General features: G+C 40.2%; 1 protein-coding gene across 1 annotated transcript; it reads left to right on the top strand.

Annotated features, from left to right (window-relative positions):
- Positions 1 to 416: 416 nt before the first annotated feature.
- LOC138898879 (uncharacterized) lies at positions 417 to 1,340 on the top strand. Its single transcript, XM_070184984.1, has one exon. The coding sequence runs from the start codon at positions 417 to 419 to the stop codon at positions 1,338 to 1,340; it is 924 nt and encodes a 307-aa protein (XP_070041085.1).
- Positions 1,341 to 14,483: the final 13,143 nt, after the last annotated feature.

The following is a 14,483-nucleotide window of genomic DNA, read 5'->3' as shown; positions in this document are numbered from 1 at the left end:
ACATTAATAATAAATCCATAGAACTTCAAAATCTTATTAAGAAATTAAGTTCTATTGAAAAGGATTATAATGAATTAAGAATAAAAGAAGATTTTCTTGGTAAAAAAGAAAAACTTGAATTTCTAATACAATGCTCCAAAAATACTTCTGAAGAAATTAGTAAATTGGAAACAGTCTCTACAATCAAATCCATTGATTCTGAAATTAACAGAATTACTAACGATCCACGACATTCTAATAAAAAGAATTACTATGGAAGGGCTTCATTCCCTGATGTACAATTTGAAGAAGATATCTATTTAACTAGTTCTAGTCACGAAGGAACTGGTATAACATAATGGAGCTTAGATGGGTTGGCTGAAAGCCAAATCTACAAAAAACTACATGAAGTCGGTATTGCAGTAACCACCTATAAGATGAAAAGGGCTTCGGATAAATATGCCGCAACTTTAATAATTTCAGGGTTCACTGGAATGTTAAAAAATTGGTGGGATAATTATCTTACAGAATTTAATAGAAATCAAATCCTAGGAGCTACTACAATAGCAACCATAATAAAAACTGAATCAGGAATGCAAGTTGCAGAGCAAGAATCCAGAGAAGATGCTTCTGCAACTTTAATCTACTGTATTGCTAAACACTTCATCGGAGAACCAAAACTTTTCCAAGACAGGAGTCTAGAACTTCTTAACAATCTTAACTGTCCAAAATTAACAGATTTTAGATGGTATAAAGATATATTTATAGAAAAAGTTATGATTAGAGAAGACTGCGGTAGTGCTTTCTGGAAAGAAAGATTTATCAGTGGTTTACCAAGATTATTTGCCGAAAAGGTAAGGACTAAAATCAAAGATAGATTTAACGGACAAGTCCCTTATGACAATCTCACATATGGGGATTTAATCAGTTTTATTAATGTAACAGGCCTTGACTTATGTACAGACCTAAAACTTAAAAGTCTTATTAAAAAAGACAGACTCCAATCCAAAACAGAATTAGGAAGTTTCTATCAAGACTTCGGTTTCAAAACAATTGCTGCTCCATCTAAAAGAGCAAAACAACACAAAAAATCTTCTGAAAGGATAAAAAGACGCCATAAGCGTAAAGAAAAGAAAGAAGGAACTCCTAAGAAAAGAAGATTTAAAAGACGTTCTAAAAAAGAACATGGTGATAAATGTTGGTCATGTGGTAAGACAGGGCATAGAGCTAATGAATGCCCAGTCACCAACAAGAAAAAGAAGAAGGTTAACACCTTAGAACTTGATGAAAACATTAAAGAAAAGCTATTTGCTATTCTTGAACAAAATGAAAACAGCACATCATCGTCGTCATCAGAATAAAGCTATTCTCACAGCGACAATGAAATGATAAACATGGCATATAGCTCAGACAGTAGCAGTAGTTCCCAAGAAGACAACTGTAACTGCACTGGTACAATATGTGTGTGCGGACAAAATTCTATTAAAGTCCTTACAAATGACTCTAAAGAAGTATTATTTGATATTATCAATCACATAAATGATGAAGACATTAAAACAAAATACTTAAAAGAATTAAAAAATATAATTATTAATCAAAAAGGAAATCATCATAAGATAGAACCCTTTAATATGAAAGAGGTTATGAATAGATTTTCAGTCAAAGACGATAAACCAACTATCCAACATCTTCAAACAGAACTGAAATCTGTAAAAGATGAAATAAAAATGGTTAAGCTTAGACTTCACAAAATTGAAATGGAAAAAGCTTACTAATGAAGTATTACAAGCAGCTAATAAAAAGGAAACTATTGGCGAATACTTCACAGATGATGATTCAAAAATTGATAAAGAATCAACTAGCGGTACAGCTGTGGCAAAAATTACTAAAGTAAAAGCCCACAGTTATCATATTCCTATTACCTTAAAGGTAAAAGATATTATGATTCATAAATTAGCATTATTAGACTCTGGTGCAGATAGAAACTGCATTATGGAAGGAATAATACCAACCAAATACTTTAAAAAAAGTACAACGAAGTTATATTCCGCCACAGGAAAAAAATTAAAGATAGATTATAAACTATCAAAAGCCCACATTTGCAATGATGGAATCTGTTTTATAAATGATTTTGCGGTAACTAGAGATATTAATGAAGAAATTATCTTAGGCATACCTTTTATAACTCAGATTAAACCATTTCATGATAATTTAGAAGCTATATGTACTACAACATTAGGAAAGGAAATAAAATTCCCTTATCTTAATTCAATCTCCAAAGAGGAAAGTGATTTCCTCAAATCAAAGACTATTTTTAAAATAAACCTGCTTTCAAATCAGGTAAATTATTTAAAAAATGATATAAAAGCTCACAAAATTGAACAAACTTTAAAAACCCCGGGAATGGAGGAAAGGATAAAATCTTTTTAAAAAAAACTCGAAATAGAAGTTTGTTCAGAATTACCCAATGCCTTCTGGGAAAGAAAAAGGCATGAAGTCGAACTTCCTTATATCAATGATTTTACTGAACAAGCCATACCCACAAAAGCTAGACCTATCCAAATGAATCATGAACTCATGGAAGTTTGTAAAAATGAAATAAACGATCTCCTTAAAAAGAAGATTATCAGACCCTCTAAATCACCTTGGAGTTGTGCAGCTTTTTATGTTAATAAAAGTGCAGAAAAGGAAAGAGGAGCTCCCAGGTTAGTTATTAATTACAAACCGTTAAATAAGGTTTTACAATGGATTAGGTACCCGATACCTAATAAAAGAGACTTATTTAAAAGAACTTATAAAGCAAATATTTATAGCAAATTTGATATGAAGTCAGGATTTTGGCAAATTCAAATTAGCGAAAAAGATAAATATAAAACTGCCTTCAATGTCCCCTTTGGACAATATGAATGGAACGTAATGCCTTTCGGGTTAAAAAATGCCCCATCAGAATTTCAAAACATTATGAATAGCATTTTTAATCCATACAGTAATATGTCGATTGTTTACATTGACGATGTTTTAATATTTTCTGAAGATATAGAATCTCACTTTAAACATTTAAATATATTCTTCAAAGTTGTAAAACATAATGGACTTGTAATAAGTGCTAAAAAGATTAAATTATTTCAAACAACTATTAGATTTTTAGGACATGATCTTTATCAAGGCACTTACAAACCAATCTGTAGAGCCATTGAGTTCTCCTCAAAATTCCCTAATGAAATCTTAGATAAAACACAATTACAAAGGTTCTTAGGAAGCATTAATTATGTAGCAGACTTTATTCCTGATATTAGGAAAATCTGTGAACCACTATACAAACGTCTCAGAAAAAATCCAGTTCCATGGAGTCAAGAACAAACCGACACTGTCAAAAGAGTCAAAACTATTGTCCAAAGACTTCCTTGTCTAGGTATTCCTAATCCTGAGGCATTCATGATAGTCGAAACTGATGCTTCTGATGAAGGATACGGTGGTATTCTTAAACAAAGAGTCTCCTTAAACTCTTCAGAACAATTGGTCCGTTTCACTTCCGAAATTTGGAATTCGGCTCAAAAAAACTATAGCACAGTCAAAAAAGAGATTTTGTCTATAGTACTATGTATTACAAAGTTTCAAGATGATTTAATTAATAAAGAATTTTTATTAAGAGTTGATTGTAAATCAGCTAAAGAAATCTTGCAAAAGGATGTTAAAAACCTCATTTCAAAACAGATTTTCGCCAGATGGCAAGCACTATTATCTAGTTTTGATTTTCAAATTGAATTTATTAAAGGTGAGGAAAATTCTTTGCCCGACTTTCTAACCAGAGAATTCCTACAGGGAAAAAATGAGACCAAACTAGAAGGGTCCTTTTAAGGCCTCGCCAAAAAGAGAAAATAGATATTCTGCACTAGCAGATTACTATCCCCCTTTACCAGTGAGACCACCTCTAAATATAATGGTAACCCCTCCGAGAGTTCCCACTATAAATAAACCAGCTACAATGAAAGTCCTTGGTACTATTCCAAGGACAGAAGGACCATTCCAGCAAGTTTCTTCAAAAGCTTCCAAAAGCCAAACTGGTAAAACACTTACCAGTTCAGATTATGAAATGAAGACCCCAGAGTCTTTTCTACAAGCAGTCAAGCCAGAGACACCATCCAAAAGGGAAGGTAAAAAATCTGTTTCTCAAGAAAAGGAAACATTTGAAATAATTTCCAAAGCACCAATCAAAGTGATAGCATTGGACAAAGGATACGAAAATTTTGACAAACAAGATTTGATCAGACCCTCTTATACAAACAGGAATTATGTTGAAACAAGTGACCCTCTCAAATCAAGAAGGTATTATGAATTCATCCTTACAGATACAGGATCAGTCAACTTTGAACATACCCTCAGGGACGACAAAGACCCTGACAGCATTAAATATTCCAGATTTACCATTCTTAAAATTATGAGTCCTTTTGAATGGGGAATGGATCATTTGCACACTCCAATTGTGCTCTCTGTACAATTCAGACCCCAAACATATAATTTTAAAGATTATATGGATGCATGGTATAACTTTATGTACCTACGTCCAGGCTCCCATACATGGTTCATAAAATATAGCGAACAAGCAGCTAAGTCAGTCATACCAAGATGGTTCTATGACTGGTGGAAAGTATTTGGAGGAACAGAGCAGTCAATGCCCCAAAGCTTCCATATTCACTATGAGAGATTCCAGAAAGAACAAGAAATCTCTACCCTACCAGACCACATTAAGATTTGCAAATATTACTTTGCAAAAAGGATTTCTTTTGTTATTAGTTGGACGTTCGAAATAGAACAAATCGAACGAATTCAATATTTAGTTAAAGTACCAAAGATCAAAGGATGGGTTCCTGAATCGAAAGAAATCAAGAAACCCAAGTCAGCCAGCAGGAGTGGATCTACCAGTTCACAAGCAGAATTAAAGAAAAGACTCCTAGAAGTCTTAGCAAATATTGAAACAGCAAGTCCAGTAGAAGTACAGGCTATGCTAGATACAGTATCAGCATCTTCCTCAACGGAAAACCAGGACAATGGGGACATGGAGGACCCACACGGAATAGCCCAAGCCTACCGGGCCTACGCAGAAGAAGAAGAATAATGATTGAAGAAAATGATTCTCCAGAAAAAACAAACGACTCTTCAGAAAAGAAAGAGTCATCTGATAATGACAAAAAGAAGAAGACAAAAACAATACTTGCCTCTTCAGAAAAGCAACAGACGACCCTTCAGTAAAGCAATAGACAGCAAACTAGGATCGTCCATTCAAACGGTTAAGATTAACTTAACAAAATCTGAAGTCTATATAAGACTCCAATATTTGTAAATAGAGGGCATCCGAAAATCTCCCAAGTAAGTTAAACAAGTTATGTTATGTTTGATCACTTGTTCCACTCAGACTATAAGAATATGTGTATTTTGAGACTTAAAGGCGAAATAACTAATGAAACGGTTTAATATTGTATGTATGAACTTCCCACTGTCTAATTAATGAAATCATGTCTTCTTCTTTTTTCTTGATCATGGGTGAGTTGGGTAGAAAGTATTTAACAGGATTTCTCAAACGGGTTCACTCGGTTGAGCGTCAGTCGCGCTTCTCGAGGTTAGGGCGTGACGTTAATGGAGGAAGTAAAAATGGTCAGTAGAAACCTATAGTGGTTCAGGATGGGGATCCAAAGGGGGTGGTTGTTCCTCATATTTTGCATGAGTGTGCTGAGGAACCTGGGGACCATAGGATGGACCAAAACCCCCCTACTACCACTTCTCAATATCCAAGCATTTAGGAGACATCACAAACACCAGACCCCTCAGAAGTTCCTGCACTAGCTGATGCCCTAGCATGTTGCTGGGTAGCTACCAACTGTGTCAACAAATGCACCGCACTCCTTAAGTCCTGATCTGATGGAAGTGGAGGGGGAACTGGATGTGCGGTTTCCCTAGGAATCTCCGTAGTTGGTGGAGGAGCCGGTAATGGCTGAGTAGGGGTCTCCCCTTGAGCCTCAGACTGGGCCCCATCTACTGGGGGTACCCTGTTGGTCCCCTCACCTACTACTGTATCTCTCCTCTGGCTAGCCGTAGTCTTCCTAGTCACCGTCATCTGTGCATGCAAACACCAACACATAAGTTTAATTCAAATTTCCTATAACTCAGTTCTATAGCACGATTTAGATTTCAAAGAAGTGTAACCAACTCCTAAATGCCCTGTAGTTCCTTGCTTATATAATGTGGTGCACAACACATCTATAAACAAGACCCTACTAGACACGGCTTGTAGACTCCCTAGGACAGAACTGCTCTGATACCAAGTTTGTCACGCCCCGAACCTAGGAGCGAGACAAGCACCCCGTGCCTCACCTAACCTGGCGTACCAAATTGCGACTAAGGGACTCTGAACACATAATGTCATACTTTGGCCATGGGGCCACCTTGCAAGACAATTTGCGAAGCAAAATATAAAACTGAATGGAAACTAGCACTAACTAAATATCAATATAAAGCTAGGCCGACAAGGCCGTCATAGCTACTACAGCTGACAAACCACCAATTTATACAAACCCAACATACTGCACTAACCAACAGGATATGCCTACAAGCCTCTACTGATAGATGTACTGTGATCGGAACAGGGCCCCGACCTACCCATAACATATATACAGATATACATAAGATGTACACAAAACTCTAGACCTGGCAACTCCGAAAGACGTGGAGCTTACCGATCAGGCGGAACTCGGGAAACACCTACTGAGGAGGTCTACCCGTCTGTCTGTCTGAACCTGCACGCATGAAATGCAGCGCCCCCAAAAAAGGGACGTCAGTACGAAATAATGTACCGAGTATGTAAGGCAATAAAATAACTGAAATCTAAAACTGAACTGATAATATGATAACTGAAATTAACTGGGAGTCAAAGATGATCTGGAGATATACTTACCTGCTGATACTGACTCAACTCCTTCAATATAGTAAGTAAAATAATTGTACGGCCTTATAAGGCTCGGTATATATAACTGCTCTGCCATAGTAGGCTCGCTCATAGGCGCTCGGCCATACTAGGCTATGTATCTCGACCATGCTGGGCTCGCTCATAGGCGCTCGGCCACAGTAGGCTCGGTGGTAATGAAAATACTGTATATATAGGCTTCCTGCTCTCTTGACTGGAAGAAGACAATACTATATTGAATATAGAATCTCGATAAGAAAGAATATTGTAACTTATGAGACTAGAATAGTGTGAATAAATTCATGAATATGAACTTCTCTTTTTGTCTCATTACTAACACATGTAGCTACAAGATCATGCCAAAATGAAGGAAGGCTTAGCCTTAACATACCTTATCACAATCTTTCCAATCACCAAGTTGAACTCACCTCTTCACACCTTAATCTACAAGAATGATAATAATACTATCGTTAAGTTACGAAAGGTACAACTATCGCACAACGAACGACAAACCTATTTTGTATTAAAACGGGCAGCATCTCCCCTATAATATGCCCTTCCTCCAAATTCAAGATAACACCAACAATACAAGAACAGAATAATACAACATATATACATCATTTTCCAGCCCTATATACACCATCAAATACTACAAAACAGCCCAACACACCCCAATCTCTTCGTACACAAAACGACCACCGTAGTAGTGTTAAACGACCCGAAAATGTTATGACGAACAACCAGCCAACCACCCTACATTTATATGGTGTTTATAAACCCCCTTCCTCCTCCAAAACTCCACAAAATAGTAATAAAACACGCAGCCCAACAGCAACACAAAACAGTCCACAAAACAGTCCGCTACAAGTGAATAACTCGAACTCACGGCTTCCGATCACCGTCCCGTGAGTTCTTACAAGTATAGAACGACTTACCATGAATTTACAGCAGAAAAAATGGATGAAAGAGAGCAGTAAACTCACCTTATTTGTTGGATAACTCAGCTCCTATCTTGGTTCTTCAAACTCTAAGTTTTACCTCCAATTGGAACTTGAAAGGGAGAGAAAATCAATTAGGGTTTGTGGGAAATGTTTGGGAGGATTCTCTGCAGAGCTTATGTCTGGTTATTATTCTCTATTTTAAGTCTAATATATGAAGAAAATAGGCCCTTAAAAGGCCTCTTTGGACGACCCGAAATGGCCCATTTTTGGGCTTTCATTTAAGCAAGTAGGTGACACACCTACTTGTCACCTAGCAGCTTGTGCAGTATCGCAAAAACGCACATATCTTTCTACTCCAATGTCGTATTGACAAATGGTTTAATGCGTTGGAAAATAGACTCATAGATCTTTAAATTTATGGGTGGAACACCCCATAACTCTAAGTATATTGGTAGAAAATCTCAGTTACATTTGTCCCAAAGTTTCAGTAAAACTTATGAATGTAACTTGTGATGACTTTCATCGACTTTTGTTCCACAACTCGCTTGACATCAAAAACTAACACACGTATGTCATAAAAATAATTTAAATCATAACATAATCTCCTTATCATGTTAATCACCCTAGTCTCACCCCAAAGGTACATGTTATAACATTTCCAACTTGTCGACTTTCGATGAAACATTGTTTTATTTAATTACTTTAGTTTCTGAACTGTCCAACCCTCTTTGTACTTGTTGTTCATGATCTTCAATATTTGTAACCTCAGATGTAAAATGATTAACTTACTTTATATACTTTTAAATATTATCTCATTTTTGGTCCTACATTAGTTTGCTTACGACGCATTTTTACGTACGAAAATATAGGGTGTAACATCACTCCCCCCTTAGGAACATTCGTCCTCAAATGTTTACTCTTGGAGACTTTGGAAACTTTTTCCAGAGTATCCTTCGTACACTAGGTTAAAACCAACCTGCACGTAGCCAGAAACATACTATGCATGCCACACATGGCCAATCTTTATAAATAGCAGCAATTTGCCTCACCGACCGTAAATCATAAATATTGAAAGTGAAAAATAAAAGCTTACCTGATGACCTGCTAGCCTACATAGAGCTATGTTGTAGCGTCCCATCTCGAACCATATCTTCATTTTGAAATAGGTGGGGGTATTTAGACTTCATTTCTTCCTCTGATTCCCACATCATCTCTTCTACATTCTTGCTCCTCCATAAAACCTTTACGGAAGCTACCTCCTTATTTCGTAGATTGCGGATTTGTCGGTCTAGGATGGCAACTGGAATTTCCTCGTATGACAAGTCCTCTGTAATCTGTACATCATCCGTGGGCACCACTCGGGTAGGATCGCCAATGCACTTCCGTAGCATAGATACGTGAAAAACCGGATGGACAGACTCCAATTCTGAGGGCAACTCTAACTCATAAGCTAGTTGGCCCACTCTCCGAATGATCCTATAAGGCCCAATATACCGTGGGCTAAGCTTTCCTTTCTTGCCAAACCTCATCACGCCCTTCATAGGTGATACCTTTAAGAATACCCAGTCATTAATCCTGAACTCTAAGTCTCGTCGCCGCACGTCAGAATATGACTTCTGACGACTCTGAGCTGTCAACAGTCGCTCCCGGATAACCTTTACTTTCTCTATGGCCTGCTGAACCAGGTCTGGCCCATGTAACCCAGATTCTCCAACATCAAACCACCCTATAGGAGATCTGCACTTACGCCCATACAAAGCCTCGTACGGAGCCATCTGGATACTGGAGTGGTAACTGTTATTATATGCAAACTCGATAAGAGGTAGATGTTCATCCCAACTTCTTTTAAAATCCAACACACATACTCGTAACATATCCTCGAGCGTCTGAATTGTGCGCTCGGCTTGTCCATCAGTCTGTGGATGAAAAGCTGTGCTGAGATTCACCTGAGTCCCTAGACCTCTCTGAAATGACCTCCAAAAATGTGCTGTAAACTGAGCCCCACGGTCAGATATAATAGAAACTGGTACTCCGTGTAGCCGCACTATCTCCTTAATATATAACTTTGCATAATCTTCTGCTGTATATGTAGATCTGACCGGTAGGAAGTGAGCTGATTTCGTGAGCCTATCGACTATCACCCATATGGAATCGAACTTACGATTAGAACGAGGTAAACCCATGATAAAGTCCATGTTTATCGCCTCCCATTTCCATGTCGGGATCTCTATAGTCTGCATTAGCCCTCCGGGCTTCTGGTGTTCTACCTTCACTTGCTGGCAACTAGTACATTGGGCGACAAACTCAGCAATGTTCTTCTTCATATCATTCCACCAGTACATATCCTTAATGTCATGATACATCTTCGTCGATCCAGGATGGATGGAATACCATGAATAATGTGCCTCTGACATAATCTTATCTCGTAGCCCTGCTACATCTGGAACACACAAACGACCCCTGTATCTGAGAACCCCATCTCCCTTGAGCTCTAACAATGGCTTCTTCTGCTGCGGAACTCGCTCTCTCAACTCGACCAACTCTGGGTCCTCGTACTGCCTTTCCTTGACTTCAGCTATGAGGGATGATTTTGCAGTGTTTTGGATTACAACTCCACCATCCTCAGAATCTACTAACCGAACCCCCAACGAAGCCAATTGATGAATCTCTCTAGCTAATTGTCTTTTCTCGGGCTCTACATGTGCTAAGCTACCCATAGATCGGCGACTTAAGGCATCTGCTACAACATTAGCTTTCCCTGGATGGTAGAGAATGTTAACATCGTAATCTTTCAATAACTCAAGCCATCGCCTCTGTCGCAAATTCAACTCTTTCTGCTTGAAAATATATTGTAGGCTTTTATGATCAGTAAATACATCAACATGAACACCATATAAATAATGCCGCCATATCTTAAGTGCATGGACAACCGCAGCTAACTCGAGGTCGTGGGTCGGATAATTCCTCTCTTGCTTCCTCAACTGCCTTGAAGCATACGCAATTACCTTCCCATGTTGCATCAGGACACATCCTAACCCAACACCTGATGCATCACAATACACGGCATAACCCTCTAGACCCTCTAGAAGTGTTAGAACTGGAGCTGAGGTCAACCTGTTCTTAAGCTCTTGGAAACTCCGCTCATAAGCCTCTGTCCATTGAAACTTAGTTTCTTTCTGTGTCAACTTCGTCAATGGTGCCGAAAGGGAAGAAAAACCCTCTACGAACCTCCGATAGTATCCTGCTAAGCCTAGAAAGCTACGAACCTCTGTCGGAGTGGTAGGTCTAGGCCAAGATTTCACGGCCTCAATCTTCTGAGTGTCCACCTTTATCCCTTCATCTGATACAATATGCCCCAAGAATGCTACAGACTTCAACCAGAACTCACATTTAGAAAACTTAGCATACAACTTACGATCACGGAGGGTTTGGAGTACCGCTCGCAGGTGGTCCGCATGCTCATCCTCTGAACGGGAATAAACCAGAATATCATCAATAAATACTATCACGAACAGATCTAAAAATGGCCGGAATAGGCTATTCATCAAGTCCATAAATACAGCGGGTGCATTAGTCAACCCGAAGGACATGACAAGGAACTCGAAGTGGCCATATCGGGTCCTGAAGGCTGTCTTCGGAATATCTTTTTCCCGAACTCTGACCTGGTGGTACCCCGACCTCAAATCAATCTTGGAAAAGCATCTAGCTCCCTGCAACTGATCAAACAAGTCATCGATCCTTGGAAGTGGATACTTATTCTTAATAGTTACCTTGTTCAACTGCCTATAATCGATACACATCCTCAGCGAGCCGTCTTTCTTCCGCACAAATAGTACCGGTGCACCCCAAGGTGAGGTACTGGGCCTAATGTAACCTTTCTCCAGCAAATCTTTTAACTGCTCCTTCAACTCCTTCAATTCGGCAGGTGCCATTCTATACGGAGGGACGGATATTGGTTGAGTTCCTGGAAGCAAATCGATGCTAAAATCAATCTCTCGCTCTGGAGGAATACCTGGAAGCTCATCTGGAAACACATCTGCATACTCTTTGACTATGGGAATAGACTGAAGTGTAGGTATCTCAGCATCTGCATCTCTAACTCGCACAATATGATAAATGCACCCTTTTGCGATCATTTTCCTCGCCTTCAGATAGGAAATAAACCTACCTCTGGGTGTTGGTGTATTACCTACCCATTCAAGGACTGGCTCACCCGAAAAATGAAATTTGGTTAACTTTGCTGGGCAATCAACTGTGGCATAGCAAGCTGCCAACCAGTCCATGCCCATGATAGCATCAAAATCCATCATCTCTAGCTCAACTAGGTCAGCTGAGGTCTGACGACTACAAATTGTCACCGTACAACCTCGGTAAACCCGTCTAGCAATAATCGATTCTTCGACCGGTGTAGATACCGCAAAAGGATCACTTAGTATTTCAGGCACTATACCAAACTTCCTCGCGACAAATAGGGTAATATACGATAAAGTAGATCCTGGGTCTATCAAAGCATAAGCATCGTGAGAGCAAATGGTTAATATACCTGTCACAACGTCTGGTGAAGACTCCTGGTCCTGTCGACCCGCTAAAGCATAGATACGGTTCTGATTACCAGCCGAAGACTGGGACTCTACCTCTACCTTAACCTCTACCAGCCGAAGACTGAGACTCGTGCCTTGAAGGATGCACGGACATAGATGATCCTGTTGCTGAACTCGCTGGTTGTGCCATTCCCCCCCGAATCTCTATTTGGGCAATCTCGCATCATATGCCCCGGACGCCCACATATATAACAAGCATTAGAACCTTCTCGGCATTGGCCCAAGTGTCCTCTACCACATATGTCACACCATGGAGGAAATGACCATGTCTGCGTAGATCCTCGCTATCGCTGCAAACCCGATACCCGTGAGCTCTCACCTGGTCCTGACTGAGTATAGCGATCATACCTATAACCCTGTAATCGAGGTGGCGGAGGCCTAGGTGGCCGTCCGAAGTACTGGCTCCTATAACTACCCTGAGATTGCTCCTGAGACCTAGGAAATCTCATCCTCTTACGTTGCCCTTGCTCAGCCCTCTCTGTACCCTGCTGCCGACGCCTACCCCTTTCTATATTCTGGGCGAATGCCTGAATCCGGGAGATATCCATACTATCCTGCAATGCAGCGGTGGCACATGCCTCGGTTAACTCTGGGGCTAACCCTGCTATAAACCTGTGAATCCTGTCCCGCATAGTAGAAACTATGGATGGTGCATATCTGGCCAATGAGTCAAAACGGAGACTATACTCTCGAACACTCATATTACCCTGCTTGAGGGCTAGAAACTGATCGACTCGAGCCTGTCGGATCTCCCGCGGTAAATACTGGTCAAGGAAAGCATTTGAAAAATTCTCCCAAATAGCTGGAGGTGTATCACGTCCCCTGGACCTCTCCCATCCCTCATACCAAAGGATGGCTATATCTCGGAGTCGAAAAGATGCTAGCTCAACTGCCTCTTTCTCCGTGGCATGCATAACACGAAAGATCCTGTGAAGCTGATCTATGAAATCATGCGGGTCCTCCCTCTGATCTGTCCCCGTGAACTCTGGGGGACTCAAAGCAATAAACTCTCGGACCCTTGAACTCCCAGACCCCTCAGAAGTTCCTGCACTAGCTGATGCCCTAGCATGTTGCTGGGTAGCTACCAACTGTGTCAACAAATGCACCGCACTCCTTAAGTCCTGATCTGATGGAAGTGGAGGGGGAACTGGATGTGCGGTTTCCCTAGGAATCTCCGTAGTTGGTGGAGGAGCCGGTAATGGCTGAGTAGGGGTCTCCCCTTGAGCCTCAGACTGGGCCCCATCTACTGGGGGTACCCTGTTGGTCCCCTCACCTACTACTGTATCTCTCCTCTGGCTAGCCGTAGTCTTCCTAGTCACCGTCATCTGTGCATGCAAACACCAACACATAAGTTTAATTCAAATTTCCTATAACTCAGTTCTATAGCACGATTTAGATTTCAAGGAAGTGTAACCAACTCCTAAATGCCCTGTAGTTCCTTGCTTATATAATGTGGTGCACTACACATCTATAAACAAGACCCTACTAGACACGGCTTGTAGACTCCCTAGGATAGAACTGCTCTGATACCAAGTTTGTCACGCCCCGAACCTAGGAGTGAGACAAGCACCCGGTGCCTCACCTAACCTGGCGTACCAAATTGCGACTAAGGGACTCTGAACACATAATGTCATACTTTGGCCATGGGGCCACCTTGCAAGACAATTTGCGAAGCAAAATATAAAACTGAATGGAAACTAGCGCTAACTAAATATCAATATAAAGCTAGGCCGACAAGGCCGTCATAGCTACTACAGCTGACAAACCACCAATTTATACAAACCCAACATACTGCACTAACCAACAGGATATGCCTACAAGCCTCTACTGATAGATGTACTGTGATCGGAACAGGGCCCCGACCTACCCATAACATATATACAGATATACATAAGATGTACACAAAACTCTAGACCTGGCAACTCCGAAAGACGTGGAGCTTACCGATCAGGCGGAACTCGGGAAACACCTACTGAGGAGGTCTACCCGTCTGTCTGTCTTAAC

Source organism: Nicotiana tomentosiformis, chromosome 9 (genome assembly GCF_000390325.3).
Source record: "Nicotiana tomentosiformis chromosome 9, ASM39032v3, whole genome shotgun sequence".
NCBI lineage: Eukaryota > Viridiplantae > Streptophyta > Magnoliopsida > Solanales > Solanaceae > Nicotiana > Nicotiana tomentosiformis.
The sequence above is the reverse complement of the archived record's forward strand: the minus strand, read 5'-3'. Positions and strand labels throughout refer to the sequence as shown.

What these genes read in the sequence shown, in the direction of transcription:
- LOC138898879 (XM_070184984.1), top strand. Translation starts at nt 417, where the DNA reads ATGAAAAGGGCTTCGGATAAATATGCCGCAACTTTAATAATTTCAGGG.